The sequence below is a fragment of the Ptychodera flava genome, chromosome 20, assembly GCF_041260155.1.
Source record: "Ptychodera flava strain L36383 chromosome 20, AS_Pfla_20210202, whole genome shotgun sequence".
NCBI classification, from domain to species: Eukaryota; Metazoa; Hemichordata; class Enteropneusta; family Ptychoderidae; genus Ptychodera; species Ptychodera flava.
In genome coordinates, this window is record NC_091947.1 from 37,661,311 (window position 1) to 37,681,704 (window position 20,394).

The 20,394-nt window shown below is 37.2% G+C and overlaps 1 protein-coding gene across 3 annotated transcripts in view; it reads left to right on the plus strand.

The window, feature by feature from the left end:
* Nucleotides 1-20,394, plus strand: part of LOC139120870 (WD repeat-containing protein 11-like) — a 190,321-nt gene that overhangs the window by 113,624 nt on the left and 56,303 nt on the right. For all 3 annotated transcript variants that reach the window (XR_011549158.1, XM_070685493.1, XM_070685494.1), the window contains exons 13-15: nucleotides 7,406-7,512; nucleotides 13,352-13,466; nucleotides 13,866-14,034. Coding sequence is in view for 2 of the 3 variants with exons in the window: in XM_070685493.1 (XP_070541594.1) it covers nucleotides 7,406-7,512; nucleotides 13,352-13,466; nucleotides 13,866-14,034 (391 nt within the window). In the remaining variant the exon portion in view is untranslated. The remainder of the gene's footprint in view (nucleotides 1-7,405; nucleotides 7,513-13,351; nucleotides 13,467-13,865; nucleotides 14,035-20,394) is intronic.

Consider the following 20,394-nt stretch of genomic DNA (forward strand, 5'->3'; position numbering starts at 1 on the left):
TAATTAGAGGAAAATCACATCAGAGGGTTGATGACGTATGTATTACAATATCGTGGGTAGGCTAAACTGGCCGTTTTGTTTATCGCTATTATTGCCTACTCCCACCGTATCCGTACCGCCCATCGTCTGTAACTTGCACGCGATGTTTGCACACGAACGAACGCCCAATGCCAGTCACTCAGAGTCGTCGGTTTTCTTGCTACCCAAGTTGAAATATATGCAATTATGAATGTCATTTTTGAAAATTCACTAATGCATGCAATGCAATACAAATTACGATGAACCCACAATTTATTGTTGTTTAGATTTTGTCAACAGTGTTATAAATATAGTGCTGCAAAGTCAGTAGTAGGGCCTACCCACGTGAAAGACGTTTTGAACTCGTTCCCGTACTTGCTATATTCAAGCTGAAATCAGTCAAGTCATTACGTGTTTATTTCGCATATTTGCTATATTTTAGCACCCGTACTCAGAACCCCACTTTGACATTATGTTTGGCATGTTTCTACGTTCATTTCGAATCCTATTTTTTTTTTTTCAACGCTCAGTTCGACGCTGTTTTTGTTTTTCCACGCTCAGCTTGACGCTCACTTTGTCGATCTCACTTTGTCGATTTTGGAACCTGCATTACGTCACTCGTACTTTGAAAGTACGGCACATTACGTCACTCGTACTTCGTTCGTACGAGCTCGTAGGTCTGCTCGTAGTTCGTCCGTTTTGAGACGATTAGATAAATGGCGATACTGGACGATACTGGATTCATTCAAATCGCGGTAAATATCCGATATATATCGGAGATTTCACCACCTTACAGTTCTTGTCAAACCCGACTTCCAAGGACTGACTTTTGCTTTATACTAGACGATACTAGATTCTGTCAAATCGCGTGTAAATATCTGATATCTATATCGGAGATTTCAGCCCTTTATAGATCTAGCTAAGCCAATCTAACTTCAATATTGTATAGTCTAGTAGCCGTAAATATTGGATATCATATAAAAGTGCAATGTCGCGGTGTCCTCCAACAGACGGAGCGGCAGAGGCAGAAAATCGATGCCTTTCTTCGAATAACTGTCTCGGATCCTCGGTAATCAACCATCTGTCAATCCCAGTAGAAACACCAACTGAATACCTGTTAGCTATGCTAAACATTATGCTGAAAAACAACACATTCGAATTTAACAACGAATTCTACAAACAAACAGATACATTCCAGTTCTTACACACAAAAATCATGTCATCCAAAATCAACCTTCAAGGGCCTGATCAAAGGCGAAACATTAAGGTACATGAGGACATGTAACAACGAAGAGGACACTAACAACAAAGTCAAAACATTTAATGAAAAATTACTACAAGGAGGATATTCACAACAAGAAATATGGAACATCGATGCGGAAACAAATTACGCAACACGAAGAACACATTTAAATCACAAACAAACACACAACAACAACACTAATAAAGTGATATTTTCTACCACACATAGTCCACAAATCAAAACAAAAAACATCAAACAAGCACTCCTGAAGAACTAGGAAGAAATAGAAAAAGACCAAACACTAAATAATTTATTCACGATGAAACTGATCATCACATACAAAATAAATCCAACATTGGCGACACGCTCATAAATGCACAAGTACACAATCTTACAGAAAAGACAGAACAAAATGAAACACAATCAACTGACTTGAATATAAATATTCTAGCCTCCTTACTGGACGAACAAAACACTGACAATGATTAAGCCACAAACAGTGAAACAAAAATCCAAGGGGAGAAAATATCAAAAAAGCGACTGACGAAGAAACCACACTGGTTTTGAAACGTAGCCTCAAAGGATCACACTGTCATTCGACAGCCAGATTACGGCTCACCATGGCTTATATCTACACCAATAGCCAAACGCACTAATAAAACATGAACACAGAGAACGAAAAAATAGTGTAGGTGATGCGTGGAGCCGCTTTCCCTTTATTACAGTTCTGAATGTATCAAATGCAAGGGCTAAATCGGTTAACTATTGCATTTGGTCTGCATTCAGATCATTAAGGCGACGACGACTCGGTCAGGACCGCATATGCAGCAGGTAAAATAACAGAAGACAAGCCAGTACAACGTCGTCCATTTCAGCCATCTTGTTACAATGCCGTATGCTTGGTCATACACACCTTTTGAACTCAAGACGGCGCTTTAAGACGTCTTAAACACCAAAACAATGGCTTAATTTTGTGAGTGTGGATGCAAGCGGACTCAAACTATTAATCCCCTGTGTTTACAAATCACAAATAGTGTTGCAGAAGAGTTTCAATTTTAACCTGTCTGAACGTAGCAATAATCACCTCCACAGTGGAAGGCATTTCACTATCTGTAACTAACTTAAGTGCTGTTTACATTTGAATGATAGCACTGATAGCATTAATTAAAAAAATCCCAGTATAGGGCCAAACTTAAGCAGCATCTGTTTCATGTATGAGGGAGTGGTGGCAGTGCCTGAAACGGCTAGCCCTGCGTACAGGTCTGTGTGTCCCCAGCGTTATATGGCCTCCCCCACAGCCCTGCAATGGTCTATGGAGATAACTGGGGATTCTGCGGTCCAGATTCGGACTGCAACGAAAACAAGGTCTTTTTGGCTGAAATTCTGCTCTATCGGGGCAAAATCCTTTCCCTGCCTACCTTTACCTCCTAACCGACCCCAGAAAAGATGCGATTAACTTCTCCTAACGCCCAAAATGGCTCATTTTCTGAAACATATCGTACTCGGCAAGTTGTTTACCCATGGAGATCGCCATGTTGAATCTTGCTGCAGAGTCCCCAGTTATCTCCATAGACCATTGCAGGGCTATGGTGGAGGCCGTATAACGCCGGGAACACACAGACCTGTAAGCAGGGCTACTGAAATGGCCTGCTCCCTGTCTTTGTCTGAAGAATTACACTGACCCAGCTAGCTCTATTTTGCAATTCTTATATCCATTATCCTGTATTCACATTATTTCCTTAAAATTCAAACCTATGAGTTTCCTCACTTTATATTATTTTTTATTACATTTTACGAGTTTATCAATAAAACATATATATATACCTGTTCTTTTTTCTTTTCACTACAATCTGTAATAACTTCAAGTTACCTCTACATTTGCAAGTCAGAAGAACTTGTACTGGTACCTGCATAACATAGTTTAAGGTGGCTGGAAAGGCTAGAGGGTCAGTTATAAACTTCAATAAAACTATTAAAATATAAAAGTTGTGAACATTCTTTGTGGAATAAAAAAACTAGACATTTGGGGTCAAAGGCATTGCAGAGTTATAGCCTGTTGAAACTTCTGAAAAACTGACCAAATAAGAGGAAGTTGGGGAGTCCTTAGTGTATTAAGTATGGTAGAGGTCCCCTAGCTTTTAAGAAATGTTTGAAAAGGGAAAGTCATTTTTTGCTGTTTTTCAGGAGAGTTTGACAAGGCAGTGCTTGCTTTCAGAATGCATGACTGCTATTGTAAATGCATTTTTAGATTCTTTGAGTGTCAAAGAGGTTTCAAAAGTGAGATTAACCCAAAACACTGCTCTGTGACTTCAAAAGAGGGGTGCAAATATGGCTTGTTTTCAACATTTTTGACAGAATAACAGTTTTCCTACATAATTTTATGCCAATTTAATCCAACCTTTGAAATGAGATATGGACATGGAATTTTTACAGCCTATTACCAAGGTTACAGACAAGATGACTATGGCACAATTTTCCCGTATTTGAGGTACTTTTTGAAAAAGCACATTTTGAAATTTGAAAGAATTTTTTAGTCCCCACGGACACCGTCCGGGGGGACTTATAGGTTTGGTCATGTCCGTGCGTGCGTCCGTCCGTCTGTGCGTCCGTCCGTCCGTCCGTTCACGCAGATATCTCAGAGACGCCTGGAGCGATTTTGTTCAAACTTGGTACAAGGATAGTACCATACCTCATACAGATGCACATCGGTTTGTTTCACAATGCGATCAATTTGGCCGTGTTAGAGGACTTTTTAGTTTTCACCTCCATAGACTCCCATGTATAAGGCAGTCCATAGACTCCCATGTATAAGGCAGTCCATAGACTCCCATGTATAAGGCAGTCCATAGACTCCAATGTATAAGGAAGTCCATAGACTCCCATGTATAAGGAAGTCCATAGACTCCCATGTATAAGGCAGTCCATAGACTCCCATGTGTAAGGCCAAGAAGAATAAAAATTTAGTTTCTCATCGTATTCATATTGCAAAAAGGATGCAGTGACACAGTTTTTAGTCCCCACAGATAAAGTCCAGGGGGCTCATAGATTGGGTCATGTCAGTCCGTGAGTCCATCCATGTGAGTCCATTGTTCATGCAGATATCTCAGACACTTTGACAAAATGTCGCGTGACCTTGGTGACCTTTGACCTTGAATATACATATTTGTCCATAACTCAGTAACCACAAGTGCTAAACCTTTCATATATGGTATGATGGGTCACCCTATGACGCCACATATTGTACCTCATTAATTATGTGCATATCTAATTTTGAGCGAGCCAATAGAGCTAGAGGTCTGATTTTTGGTATATATGGATAACTTAGCAATACAATTTTTTTGACAAAATGTCACGTGACCTTGGTGACCTTTCATCTCAAATATACATATTTGTCCATGATACAGTAATCACTAATGCTGCACCCTTCATATTTGGTATGATGGGACACCTTATGACGCCACATATTGTACCTCATTAATTATGCACATATCTAATTTTGAGCATGCCAATAGAGCCAGGTCTGATTTTTGGTATGTAGGGATAACTTAACAATACAATTTTTTTGACAAAATGTCACGTGACCTCAATGACCTTTGACCTTAAATATACATATTTGTCCATGATACAGTAATCACTAATGCTGCACCCTTCATATTTGGTATGATGGGACACCTTATGACGCCACATATTGTACCTCATTAATTATGCACATATCTAATTTTGAGCATGCCAATAGAGCCAGGTCTGATTTTTGGTATGTAGGGATAACTTAACAATACAATTTTTTTGACAAAATGTCACGTGACCTCAATGACCTTTGACCTTAAATATACATATTTGTGCATAACTCAGTAGCCACAAGTGCTACACTCTTCATATTTGGTATGGTGGGACACCTTATGACACCACATATTGTACCTCATTAATTATGCACATATCTAATTTTGAGCGAGCCAATAGAGCTAGTGGTCTGATTTTTGGTATATAGGGAAAACTTAGCAATACAATTATTTTGAAAAAATGTCACGTGACCTCAATGACCTTTGACCTCAAATATACATATTTGTCCAAAACTCAGTGACCACAAGGTTAGGGATAACGTACCAATACAAATTTTTTGACAAAATGTCACGTGACCTCGGTGACCTTTGACCTCAAATATACATATTTGTCCATAACTCAGTAACCACAAGTGCTACACCCTTCATATTTCGTATGATGGGACACTTTATGACGCCACATATTGTACCTCATTAATTATGCACATATCTTATTTTGAGCGAGCCAATAGAGCTAGAGGTCTGATTTTTGGTATATACGGTTAACTTAGCAATACAATTTTTTTGACAAAATGTCACGTGACCTTGGTGACCTTTGACCTCAAATATACATATTTGTATATAACTCAGGAACCACAAGTGCTACACCCTTCATATTTGATATGATGGGACACCTTATGACGCCACATATTGTACCTCATTAATTATGTGCATATCTAATTTTGAGCAAGCCAATAGAGGTAAATGTATGATTTTTAGTATATAGGGATAGACTATAGGATAGAAATTTTTTGACAAAATGTCATGTGACCTCAATAACCTTTTACCTAAAATACACGATTATGTCAATAAATAAGTAACCACAAGTGCTATGTCCGTTATATTTAGTAGGATGGGAGACCTTATGACAACACATGCTTTACCTCATTAATTAAGTACATATATACTTGTGGGCAAGCCAATAGAGCTAGAGGTCTGAATTTTAGCATATATGGATTAATTAGCAATACAATGGTTTTTTTTTCAAAATGTTACGTGACCTTGATGACCTTTGACCTTGAATGTGCATATATATGCATAACTCAGTAACCACAAGTTCTTTACGCTTCAATTTTGATAGGATAATAGACCTTAAGATGTCACATCTTGTACCTCATTTATTATGCACATATGTATTTCTTGGCTGGCCAATACAGCCAGAGGTCTGATCTTTTTTCCCGATTTAGAACCATAACTTAGACATGCCTCTTGTTTCAAATTGGGAACAATGACATAGACCCATGTGTCCATAGATCTGAACATATACACTCCAGTGATACTTTTTAATGACCACATTTCCCTGCCCCATCAAGACTAATACTCCTATTACAAGTGGGGACTATGTCATTGTCAATGACTTGTTAATAATTTTTTGATATGTAAACCCATGTTAAATCATAAAAACAAATTTCATTAACAAATCTTGCCATACACATCTTACAATTAATAGTGTCAACATATTTATAACTAATTTGGTATTATTAAGTACTATCCAATTATTATTAAATTCAAATATGTAAAAAAATATGAAAAATTAAATTTTAATATGTACTGGTGTCATATTTCAAAACCATGGCTGCAAATATACAATTTTTATATTCTTTGGAGAAAGCATTAAGTAAGGGTCTTATCCTGAAAATTTGTACTACATATATTGATTCTAACACTTGAAATTTGACATTAACTCTGAGAAAAGAATTGGTGCAAAAATAGCCTTTCAAGCCACCTTAACCAGGTCACCATGTGGTACAGGTCCCATATTCAACATACAGTGACATGCATATGAGTTCAAGCATTTCCTTGAATATTATTCAAACCATATCATGTCGGTAATAATGAGTTGTATTGGGAAACAAATTCCCAACCAAGCAGACCGCGAATATTATACTTCCTCACTTCCCTCATGAAAGACTTCAGTTGTGCATTAACAAAGGTCATTGTCCATCCTATGTACAGTGAAATCTCTCTAAACTGAACCCTGTCTAATCTTGACACCCGTCTATAGTAGACATTTTTTCAAGTCCCTTTCACATATGACACTATGCTAAACAAACCTCTATAAACCAGACATCCCTAAACCGAACAATTTTGTCGTCCCTTTGGTGTTTAATTACAAGTTTTACTGTACTAAGTATGTATGTAGGATCTGCTTGTCCTATTGCTATAGAAGTTGATATGCATGTTCCTAAAGGTGACCTCCAGTACCTAAGTGGCAGACCTTATTTGCGTTTGTCGTTCTTGTTTTTCTGGTTTAAATATTTCTTGAATGGACCAATTCAAACCGAATGTGAGCAAAGTATCCTTGATGGTATTTTTCTTCATGTAGGGTGGCATGGGAAGTGTGACATGTATTGCATGGAAGGCAGATACAATTGTATTGGGTGATGTAGATGGTAACCTCAGTGTATGGGATCTCAAAGCCAGAGTCTCAAGGTATAGTCTGCAAATCTGTTCACATTTTCAGCTCACATTTTGTATATGTCTTGGTATGCGTATATATCTGTCATATCAGCTTTCATGTCATTTGTGCTGTGTCAGACACTCGACTTCATCTCATGTCTGATGCAGACTGAATGACGTAAATGCTGTTACAGCTCAAGGAACAAGTGATATTTAAGTAATAAAGCACACCCAGCGACGGTATACCATGAGATTTTGACCATTTCACGACATATATGCACGAGCGATAGCGAGTGCATTTATGAAGTGAACTGGTCAAAATCGAATGGTATACCATCGCTGGGTGTGATTTATTGCTATTATTTCATACCTGTATATTGAAATTTTGGCGTTTAACGTCAAGAAACGGATTTTTGCTCAAGCCGAGAGCTCGTGCATATGTCAACTGTGGTATATCACCAATATACCACGGTTCTTTTCTCGTCTCGACCAATCAGATCGCTGTATTTGCGCCATCAATTTACTGGTATGATATAATTGGTAATAACCGATTTATCATATACCCATACCAAGAATTTTTCAAATGATAGGAAATATCATATTTTCAGGTTGTACTCTTATTACGCCACGTGCATAAATATAGAAATGTTTGTGTTAACAGGCTTCATTCAAAAAATATATGAAGAAGTCATTACCATGCACGAAAAATACTCCATATCTCAATAGACACCAAGAGAAAATATACAGGGATTCAAAAATAGTCATAGGGGAAGAAAATTTTTATGGTGCAAAATGATATTACAGTCGTTACCTATCAAAAACTTTCCTCTGCTTCAGATCTCTCAAGCTTTCAATTGCACTTCATCATCATACAGAGTGCAGAGTGGCAGCCATTTTGTTTGTTTACACTGAGTTGCCATGTCAACAGGTGGCACACTCATGACATCGCTGTCACGCCAGGTGCTCACTACCTATTCAGAGGTTGACTGTGTTGTACAATAGGTAGAAAATTTTCTAGAGCTGCCCTAAAAAAATTATGAGAACTTCAACAGAATAACCTCAGAATAGTATAAAAAGATTCAACATATTATTCCCGTATTTGGCTACCAGAAATATCCTTTTTCTTTAAGTCTGTTCAAATCTTTAGATTGATAACATTACATTGTAGGCAGAGAGTGGCAGCTAGCGTGCATATCTTGACGTTTACCATCAAATATCACCAGGATGGGTTGATATGGGCATGGGTATATGATAACTTTGTATGTCCACATCAAAACTCAAAACAGCAGCTCCTACCGTTTTAGCATTTGGTGTACCTAAATTTTTGGGGAAAAAGTTTTTTTCCTGAAATATTTCGCTGTATTTATTTGAATTTTGGTTTTCAAATCCCAACAGATGTTCTCGTACATATATTGTCAAGTCAGGATTAGATGAACAATTGTATTATTGTTTTGACTTTTAGTCCCCAAGGACGAAGTCCGGGGGAACTTATAGATCGGGTTATGTCTGTCCGTCCGTCCGTCCGTTCACGCAGATATCTCAGACATTCCCTGGTCAATTTCTTTCAAACTTTGCACAAGGATAGTACCCTACCCCATACAGATGCACGTCGATTTGTTTCACAATGCCATCAAATTTGACCGTTTTAGAGGACTTTTAGTTTACACCTCCATAGACTCCCATGTATAAGGCAGTTCTCCATAGACTCCCATGTATAAGGCAGTTCTCCATAGACTCCCATGTATTCAGTTCTCCATAGACTCCCATGTATAAGGCCAAGAAAAATAAAAATTTAGATTCTCATCGTATTCATATTGCAAAAAGGATGCAGTGACACAGTTTTTAGTCCCCACGGATGAAGTCTAGGGGGCTTATAGATTGGGTCATGTTTGTCCATCTGTCCGTCCGTCTGTCCATTCAAGCAGATATCTCAGATATGCCAAAGTCAATTTCTTTCAAACTTTGCACAAGGATAGTACCCTGCCCCATACAGATGCACGTCGATTTGTTTCACAATGCGATCAAATTTGGCCATGTTAGAGGACTGTTTAGTTTACACCTCCATAGACTCCCATGTATAAGGCAGTTCTCCATAGACTCCCATGTATAAGTCAGTTCTCCATAGACTCCCATGTATAAGGCCAAGAAAAATAAAAATTTAGTTTCTCATCGTATTCATATTGCAAAAAGGATGCAGTGAGACAGTTTTTAGTCCCCACTGATGAAGTCCAGGGGGCTTATAGATTGCGTCATGTCCATCCGTGAGTCCATCCGTTCACGCAGATATCTCAGACATGCGTTGGTCAATTTCTTTCAAACTTTGCACAAGGATAGTACCCTACCCCATACAGATGCACGTTGATTGGTTTTGTGATACGATCCAAGATGGCCGCCAGACAGCCATTTTGTTACGATTTTTTGTGTTTTCTGCCATAACTGAGGCATATCTCAACCGATTTCTTTCAAATTTGGTACAAGGGCATTGATCTATGTCATACATATGCATATTGATTTTTGTTGTAATATGATCCAAGATGGCCGCCAGGCAACCGTTTTGTTACGATTTTTTCGTGTTCTAAGCCATAACTAAGGCATGTCTGAACCGATTTCTTTCAAATTGGGTACAAGGGCACAGATCTTTGTCATAGCAGCCATTTCGGTACGATTTTTTTTGTGTTTTGAGCCATAACTCAGACATGTCTCAACTGATTTCTTTCAAAATTGGTACAAGGACATATAGACCTTAGTCATACATGAGAATGTCGATTTTCGTTGTGATAGATCCAATATATGGCTACCAGTTGGCCATTTTGTTTTCCATAATACAAATCAAGATGGCCACCTGGCTGGCATTTCACTGCCAGTTTCCCATTTTTTTTTCACAATACAGTCAAAGATTGGCACCTGATGGGCATTTCGCCTCCTGTATTTTATGGCTAAAGCTAGTAAATGTTTTGACTAATGTCAACTTGGCACATGGACAACACACTGTATCTTTTATTTGCACTTAAAATATTTCAACAATATGATCCAAATATGGTTGCCAGATGACTTTGATTCATTTTGTTAATGGTGTTTCAGTCCCAGTGGACAAAGTCTTGGGACTTGTAGATTAGGCTCTATGTTTTCATGCATCTGCACAGATATCTTAGACATGCTTTTACATATTCATTCAAAGTTGGTACAAGGGTAATACACTTTGGTGGACACATGCACAAGTCAGTGACTAACAAAAACAATAGGCTGCCCATGTCAACTGTTTGAGGGCACTCAACTTGATTCACGATGTATATTGCAGAATAAACATGGGTTGACAACATTGCCCATTTTAAAACCGTCTTACAAATGTTCACAATACTACACACATGAGCACATCCACTTCATATCTGGTATTACGATTTTTCTGGTTCAGAACCATAACTTAGACATTCTTTTATATGTGTTTCGAATTGGGAACAACAACATAGACCTTTGTGCCCATAGATCTCAACATATACACTCCAGTGATACTTCTTAATGACCACATTTCCCTGCCCCATCAAGACTAATACTCCTATTACAAGTGGGGACTATGTCATTGTCAATGACATGTTCTTTGTCATTTTGGTAAAAAAATCTCTTTACAAAAACCACTTCCAATGCTGGGTTAAAGTTTTGCATGAAGGTTCTTTTGAATGGTAGTGCCATGACTTATTCAGATAATGTTGATATGAATTAATTATTACATATTTTAATAGTATTTTTCTATTTTATGTGAATTTATACCTATGTGAATTTTGAGTACATTATGTGGTGATTTAATGAGCATATGATATGGTAAGCTGTATTTGGAGTCAGACTGCAGTAAAAAATTCATTATTTAACAAAGCTGAAGTTAATTTTACAGGTTTGTGTCCAATGAAATATATTCCATAATTTTATCAAACTGTCAGGATCAAGTTTGTAAATACTCTTCATTTTTCACATTTCCTGCCATCTGACCTTTGTATCTCTTTATGGAAACATGGTCAGTACACATGCACACTATTTCCAATCCATCTCAGTTGAAGAAGCCAAGTTGAGTCAAGATTGGAAAATGGTATTGTCATTTTCAGTGCAGTTAAAATGCTTTAGTTGATCTAATTTTTATAGCCCTTATATAATTAATTTTGTAAGTTATTCCAAAGAAAGGCTACTCCAGTTGCTCTGTAAGACAGAACAAAAACAATGTTTACTTTCCCTGTAAGGTTTGTGAGTTAATGGTAGTATGTTGAATCTCTCACGGTGAATAGGCAAAATGTAAATATTTGGCCAGTGTCTATGATATCTATTGTTCATGAAAAATCAAGTAAAGTTTAGGTTTGTGCCAGAGAAATAGATCATTATTGTGAACACACAAACTACCTTGCTTGATGACTGTTTTAAAGGTGTGAAATATGTGAACGAGAAGACAAAAGTAATCTCAGATCTGGTGAGGGTCACAGAAATAGTTCATGAGGAAATAGTAAGGTCCATGTGCCTTACAAAAGCTGTACCAACAGATAGTTATATGCAATTGTGTTGGATAGCAAATTTGTATGTACATAGTGAAAACGTAAAAATTTGCTGTGCAAGAGGAGATAGGTGGAGTGAAATCTCAGGCTCAGATTTCAATACAATGGTTTCTGTGTAGAAGGATCAGTGAATTATACAGTAAAATAAATATACCGGTATTTTTAGGGACATAATGCCTTATATGATGGTATGATGAAATATGCGTTTTGCGTCAAACTCAGTGTCAAGATTCATAAATTTTTTGACATTTCCTGCAGTCTGGCCATATTATATCTTGCCATGTTGATGGAGGCAGAGTCCAGCTCCCTCCCCTCCCCTGCTTCTTTTACAGCATATTTATGTCTGTTTCTTTGTTTAAACCTTCTCAAAAATCAGCTGTCCAATACCTAAAAGTCACTTGTCCAATACCTCTAGTGTTATCCCATTCAAATTTATTCAAACAATGATGAAATTTTCACAGGTTGTTTTTAAATGCCAATTTTTGTACCGTTATCAAAACATCTCTGAAAGGTCTGTTATGATAGTGTTCAAATTTTGTCTGTACTTTCTACATCATGTCTTCTTGTAGATTTCTTCTTTTAAATTACTGATATCAGATAGAAGCAGATGATCTTCAATCTTATAAGCCTCTTAAAAAATCACAACTTGATCAGTCGTTTGGTCATTTGTTTGAAATGGAAGAAATGTGATAGTTTCTATAATGCACCCGTTACACTATTGCAGCAATACTGCATTACACTATTGTGCAATAGATCATTTATTAGTAACTTTCTTCTGGCCTGTATTAGTAGTCAATTTATTTAAATACATATTACGAGGTAATTACGAAAATACCGCAAAGGATGCACGAGGACATTGGTGCAGCGTATCGCCCGACGCGAAGCAGAGGGCGATGTGTGGCGCCAATGTTATTGTGCATCCTTTGCGATATTTTCGTAATAGCCTTATGGTTTTACATCTTACATTTGTGACTGGGGCATCAAATTATCAGAGAAATGACCGTTTTCGTGCAATGTCAACAATTTTTCTTCCGATTTAGAGCGCATGTGTGGAACGCTATCTTGGACACGCTTCTGGAAGTTCTGGATAGTGTGTGTGCACTACACACGTACATACAGAGCGCGTGAAAGCTAGACATGTTCTGGCACTCCTCCAACGAGTTCCTTGAAACCGTTCAACAGTGAACCCGCAGATACAGCCACAGGGGATTGGGCGCCTTGAAACCGTACGTGTTACGGAATGGGCGTTCCGTACGGCTTTTTTAGGGCGCTCAAAATTCTATTGTTCTCGATGGTAGATGTATAATAATAGTATATATTGCCATGTTCTCTTTCACCAGGGCTGTTCCAACTCATAGAGGATGGGTCAAGAAAATCAAATTTGCACCAGGCAAAGGGAATCACAAACTGCTTGTCCTGTACAATGATGGTATGGACATATGGGATACTAAAGATGTAAGTATATGTAATGTGGGTACTGTTAGTCGCTGGTTATCTGATTGTGTTGTGAGAGAATATGTTTCAAGTGCCCGTAGGATCTTGTCTGTGGATAAGTAACCAATAACTTTATTCACCCACATTTGCCAGTTTCCTTAAGCTATAAGTCATATTTTCTGAAAGTACATTCATTTATAGCAAGCTGGGCATTTCATGTGACATGGTTCCATAAAACTCCAAGTTCAAAGACGGCTATTAGCAAGGTTAATATGATTTAAATTCAAGGAAATGTATACCATTGAGAATTTAATACTCATTTTGCTGTTAAGTTTTCACCAGATTTAGTCAAATAAAGCAATTTGTGTGCAGTGCAAGTCAATATTATATTATCCTTCTTTCACATTTCTTAACTGTAAGGTTGAACAAGTTAGTAACATCCGAAGCCCACGTGAAATTGCTAAGATTACTGATGTGGAATGGGCAACATCTGACAAACCTATCCTTGCAACCAATGATGGATGTATCAGAGTTTTTGATCTCTCTTTGAAAGTGTGTTCTTCTCCATCAGAAGAACTTGCAATTCCAGGTAACAGTCATTGTTATTGTCTCTTAAAATTTAATTTACTTCTTGAGTGTGTGTTAACAAAGCAGCAAGGAGTCCATAAGTTCTAGCATGAAGAAAAATTCTGTTAAACAGGAACTTCCCCTATAAAACCCGGATTATCGTAAATCTATGTAAATGTAAAAAGCTACGCTACTGATCGGACGTGCTGTGTTCGGTTCCAGAATCCCATAATTTTGCCATGTTTCAGGTGTTCATTGTCATTGAATCTTGTACATGATGTCTGTGAATATACAGCGACTAAACTGGAGTAAAAAATAAACTGAAAAAGTATTCCGTTTCTTGTCGGAAAAAGTACCTCTCTTTGCATACATCACAAAAGTGCCCAACAGGATTATTCAAATTGTTCATACGGTCAAAGTGATGTAATAAGAATTCAAAAACTCCTGCCCAGTGTATGCAAATGGCTGCGTCATCAGTAATCCCCCTATTGTGCGCCCACGGTCCTGTAAGTTCCCATTTAAATGCTATCCTAATCTATAGGAGTCTTCAAGTTCCTTTAGTATAAACTTATGTGACTGCTGTAAGGCATATTGTTTTAATTGTTTTCATGTCTGATAGTACCACTAACAAATATTGACCTGTTTTTGCAAGCACATTTAAAAACGTTTTATTTGTGCCAGATTCACAAACAGTGAAAGGTTGCTGACTTGAATTCAGAACAGAGTTTAAAGGCATGTACTGCGGCATTTTGTAATACAACGCATTTTGTAACAACTTACGCAAAATGTAATAAGGGTATCAGCATTTTGTAATAAATGGTCTACGCATTTTGTAATAAGGGTATCAGCATTTTGTAATAAATTATTGTTTACGCGATTTGTAATAAGGGTATCAGCGTTTGTAATAAAACGCGTTTTGTAACATTAGTTGACGCATTTTGTAATAATTGTAAACATCCGCTGATATTGTTTGTATTTTAAAATGCTTTGTGGTTTCTGAATACGTAAAAATGTGATAGCATATAATGATATCGAGATTATATCTCACTACCGGTGCTAGGTTATCATATTAACGCCATATAAGGGGGTCTGAGTTGACATTCAAAATGCAATGGAAGACAGAATGAGATTATGCGATTTATAATTGAGAAAACAAACTGAGAAAGTTTTTGTTGGTTTTACATACAGTACTGTACTTTGAAAAGACAATATACTGCAGACCTTTCTGCATTTTTTTATTCAATATTACTGTTGGTGGGTGGAAAGAGGAAGGCGTGGAGATGACATGCAGAGCTCAGAATATGATAGAAGACAGCGACATCATCAACATTGACAGTGTTGTATACTACGACCTAATTTTATTATACGAATGATGTACATGCAACAAAACCAACCTTATCCAGAAATGGTTCCCTTGTGACATTTTGAGGGTTTCGGTCTAATTTTTAGGGCGTTGCTACATTATTTTTATTTTTTTTTAAAAAGAAAAACAATAAATATTGTTTTTGGTTACAATAAAATTGTGTATCTTATGTTTTTGCATGTATATTGGATGAAGTTTGCAAAACTCGAATAATCAAATTCTGAGTTTTTGCAAAATGATTGTAATATTAGTGTACACAGTGATTTGAACGAAGCTTTTATTGGGTTCATAAAAATGGTGTTACAAACCACCGTCCCTCCACCCACACGGTCTGGAAACGAGACTCGTGCGCTATTGTTTAAAGGTCTTAATTGCTCTACCGTTGGTACGAAGCGCATTACGGATGTAAATGCTTGCTTGGGGACGCCATCAGTAGTGTTTAGCAACATCTTGCGGTGCGGAGTATTTTTATTTATTGTCATGTCTTTGCTCCTCAGGTAACTTTGTTACCATAGCCAGGATTTCTGCTACAACTGAGAAACTGTGTTTATTGAGAGTAGTTTCTTTTTAGATTTTCGTCTATGATTTTCCGTGTTTTTCCGTCGAATTTTCGCCCACCAAATTTGACCTCGCTACGTAGAAAGAGGCACCTTATCGTACGAATATTTTCCCCCCTTTCACTTGTAGAAATAAGAATAAATCGAAACGAATTTGGTCAATCAGCGATGGGGATTTTAAAATTGGTAGTATGGCGGTTTTTTGTCGTTTACTCTGTTCTGTTGCAGAAAACGCCCGAGTTTTCGACGATGCATTTGTTGTTAAAAATCAAGATGGCGGCCACCATACGTCGGCCACGCGTTTTTTGAACAACGAAAATTGCCAATCAACCCGTAAATTCCCCGTGAATTTGACTTGCGAGGTGTATACCTTCCTAAAAGTTTATTTTCTAGAATCGATTTTCATTCTAACATTACTCGAAATTTATGCTTTCGATGTTTCGGAATGCTGTTGAGTTTGTCGCGACGCCATTTTGAAACTTTGATCGCGCACGTTTGTTCTTTGGTCACGAAGCTTTTTCCTCCCATGTTTGAATCTAATCCAACTCAGCATATTTCAGTCTTTGAACATTAAACATACGATATTTTACGAATGGTGAGACACTTATTTTGATGTTTTTTCGTCCGAAACGATGATTTTTGGGATAGTGATTTGTTTGTGTCTTTGTTTATCCATTTTAAGACTTAGAAGTACAGTCGTACAGTTGTCTAGCGGCGATTCAGTGCAAGCTCAATCTGTTTGGAGGCCAAAAGAGTACGCAAAAGCTTTGAAAAGAAATGAATTCTTATGTATAAAAATGTGAAAGAACCTTGAGGCTCCCACCTCAATATCGAAACGTTTTGTGTTACAATATCGACAAGTTTATTCAGCAAAATCGCTGTAGGGTGGAGGGACGGTGTAAAAACATTTTCCTGGAACCATCAGTTGTAGACCACGGAATCTAATATACATTTAGACATAATTGAGAAATAGGAAGGGATAAATTCTTAAGAATGTCGTCAGAAAGAGAAGCAATATGTGAAAATCATTGTAAATTTAGAATACTGGGGGCTATTTTGAATATTTAATGAGGTCATGTGACCAGTATTTGCATATTTTTGGGGCAATTGTAATACTACAATTCCAAAAATATCTTGTAATTGTGGACAAAGTTTGATAAATTCAATAGTCAGATGTTATAAAATAGGATACCTTGACCTGTCTGACCCCTATTCAAGGGCGCAGTGTGTAATTCTTCACTTATGAGTGATTACAAGAAAATTTGTGTAAGTTTTATCAAATCTGTGTAAAGTTTTTCATAATATATAAAGTTTACATCAAAGTCCATGGTCATGGCACTATAAATAATGATTAAGCATTGGGATATGATACAATATCGATTATCTTTTACTGGAAAATTGGAAAACATGTAAAAATAATGATAAATTTATATTGTTGGCGGCCATTTTGAATACCTAATCAGGTCACATGACCATTATTAGCATATTTTGGGACAAGTGTGTCATTGTCATTCAAAATATACATACTTACTGTGGGAAATATTTCATAATATTAGTTGCTGAATGTTATGTTACGTTATGCTTTGACCGACCTAACACTTAATATACAGAGCCTTTGTTTTCATTACACTTAGCAGGTCAAAATGATACAAATTATCAGTGTTTTTTCAAAATTTTTGTCACAATTTCATTTCAGTCCATGCTGACGCGATAGAAAACAGGTTTCGTGATGAAAAATGATGAATAAATGAGGAATTCCTATGAAATAAAGAAATATATTTAAAAAAACAATATTTTGTATATTGGCGGCCATTTTGAATACTTAATGAGATCACGTGACCATAATTTGCATATTTTTGGGACAAGTTTATGGTGATTCAAAATTATAATGGTATGGTGGACAGTCTTTGTTAATTTAAGAAGTCAGACGTCATGGCAGATGGTAATTCCAAATGTCAACTCCACCACAGGGCCTTGGTGTGCAAAGGGTTAAAGTGGAAAATAACGTACGAAAGATTGCAGTATTCTAGGCAACTTCTATACGTATGATATGTGATTCTCTAAAGTTGATTGTCGATAATTTACGGTAATAAGATGGGAGGGGCACGTTAATATGTCAATGCTGACAGCTGATATTTTTCAAAATATACTGAAATAAACACTGACGTGAAGCAGTCAATTAAAATACTGAATGATCATTTATTTCAATCATCCCATAAACAAGTACAAAATAAAGCTCTATCGACAGACAAGCCACTTTTCCTTGTATGTAAAAGGTGACAATTCATATCTACTGAGCCATGGTTTTGTTTTCATAGATCTATTTCTTTCCCGTTGTCTTCCTCCTTTTAATCTACGCTATCGCCCTATGGTAAAATTTGTCTAGCCAACGAGCTAGGATAAGCTGCCCTGCGATACTAAGATTACGCTAAATTTGATTCGCTATCCTACTGGTTATACCTGCCATCTGCCATTATCATTAAATGATAAAAGCCATAGAAAGATAGATAGACAGACAGACAGACAGACAGACAGACAGACAAACAGATATATAGATAGATAGATAGATAGATACATAGATAGACAGACAGACATACTCAGGCACTCTTTCCTCTCTCCCTCCCTTCCTCCCTCCCTACCCACGTAGATGCATGCATACATACATACATACATACATACATACATACATACATACATACATACATACATACATACATACATACATACATACATACATACATACATACATACATACATACATACATACATACATACATACATACTCAACAGGTCAGATATAATTCCGCTTTAGTAGCTAAACAAGTCATCGTTGATGACACAGTCCCCGCTTGTCCATTTTGTTATAATCTTTGGTGTCTAGGTAGCTGTGGTCTACGTAGCTGTCGAATGATATTGATGCGGGGTGCATCAGGCCTGTGACTTGCATAATAAAGTAATCTGAGGAACGTTCAATAAAATTGACCTATCTCTGCCGGTAATGACCACTGAAGGAACTTTTGATTACATCACACATTACGATGCCCTCACTGCCTCTAGTGTCTTGATGGCACATACTATACACATGTTTTGGTGGAATTTTAGAAATAGTATGGGATCGGGTATGCTGTTGTAATTAGCCATTTCGGATCATGTGCACAAGAATGCAGCCATATCACGTTTAAACAAAATCAGTCCATCGAAGGACAGTGACCTATGTTTATGTTTTAAAGACATAAAAAATCACACCAAAATTGAAATTAAATGGCTGTCTATTGACCATATGGATCATAGCAGAAAATTAGTAGACATGCATATGTATGCCATAGTACTTATCTTTGTACCAAGTCTCAACAACATTTGATAAGGAATATTTTCAAATGATTAAGCCTCAAAGACAAGAAGAAATTCAAAAATGACCATCTAGCAGCGATATTGGGGAAAAAGGACAATCTGGCAACCATATTGGAACATGTCACGAAGTACATTGACATGTACATGTATGCCATAGTGTATGATCTTTGTGCCAAGTTTGGACAAAATCGGTGTTATGACCTTTGAATTAAGCTTCAAAGACATGCAAAATTCCAACAAAAACGGCAGTTCTGCAGCCATATTGGCTCCTATCGCAAGGTTAATTGATACATGGATATGTATGCCATAGTGCTTTGCCTTTGTGCGATGTTTGAACAAATTCGGTTCAAGAATGTTTGAGTTATGGTTCAAAGACATGAAAAATCGCAACAAAATAGCCGCCTCACGCCCATATTGGATCGTGTCGCAATATAATTCTACATGCATATGTAGGCTATAGTGTTATGCCTTTGTGCCAAGGTTGAATAGAATCGGTTCAAGGATGTTTGAGTTATGGCTCAAAGACATGAAAAATCGCAAAAATATGGCCACCTTGCGGCCCATATTGAATCGTATCGAGTAATAAATAAATCGATGTGCATCTGTAGGTCATAGTGCTATGCCTTTGTGCCAAGTTTGAACAAATTGGTTCAGCAGTGTCTGAGAAATGGCTGCGGACGAACTGACGGACGGACGGACGGACGGACGCACAGACGGACGGGACCCAATCTGTAAGTCCCCGCAGGACTTCGTCCGCGGGGACAAACAAGTCAAATCACTAAAACATCAGATTATTCTGACTATTTAGTTTAGTTTAGTTTAGTTTAGTTTAGTTTTAATTTTGTTTACTTTAGATACTTCAGTATAGTTAAGCGTTATTATGAAAATGACGCAAAGAATGTATAACGACACATAGATTTAGTCATTAGCGCGTTTAGCGCGTCCGGCGATGTGTTGCACTAATGTCTGAATGCTTACTTTGCGGTATTTTCGTAAGAGTTATTATATTACCCTGCCCTGCCCGTCGCATTTTGATTGGTCGAGCTAAACCACGTGACTTACCAAAAATACACAGTAATGGTTTGATTACATGCCCGTGAATATGAATAAT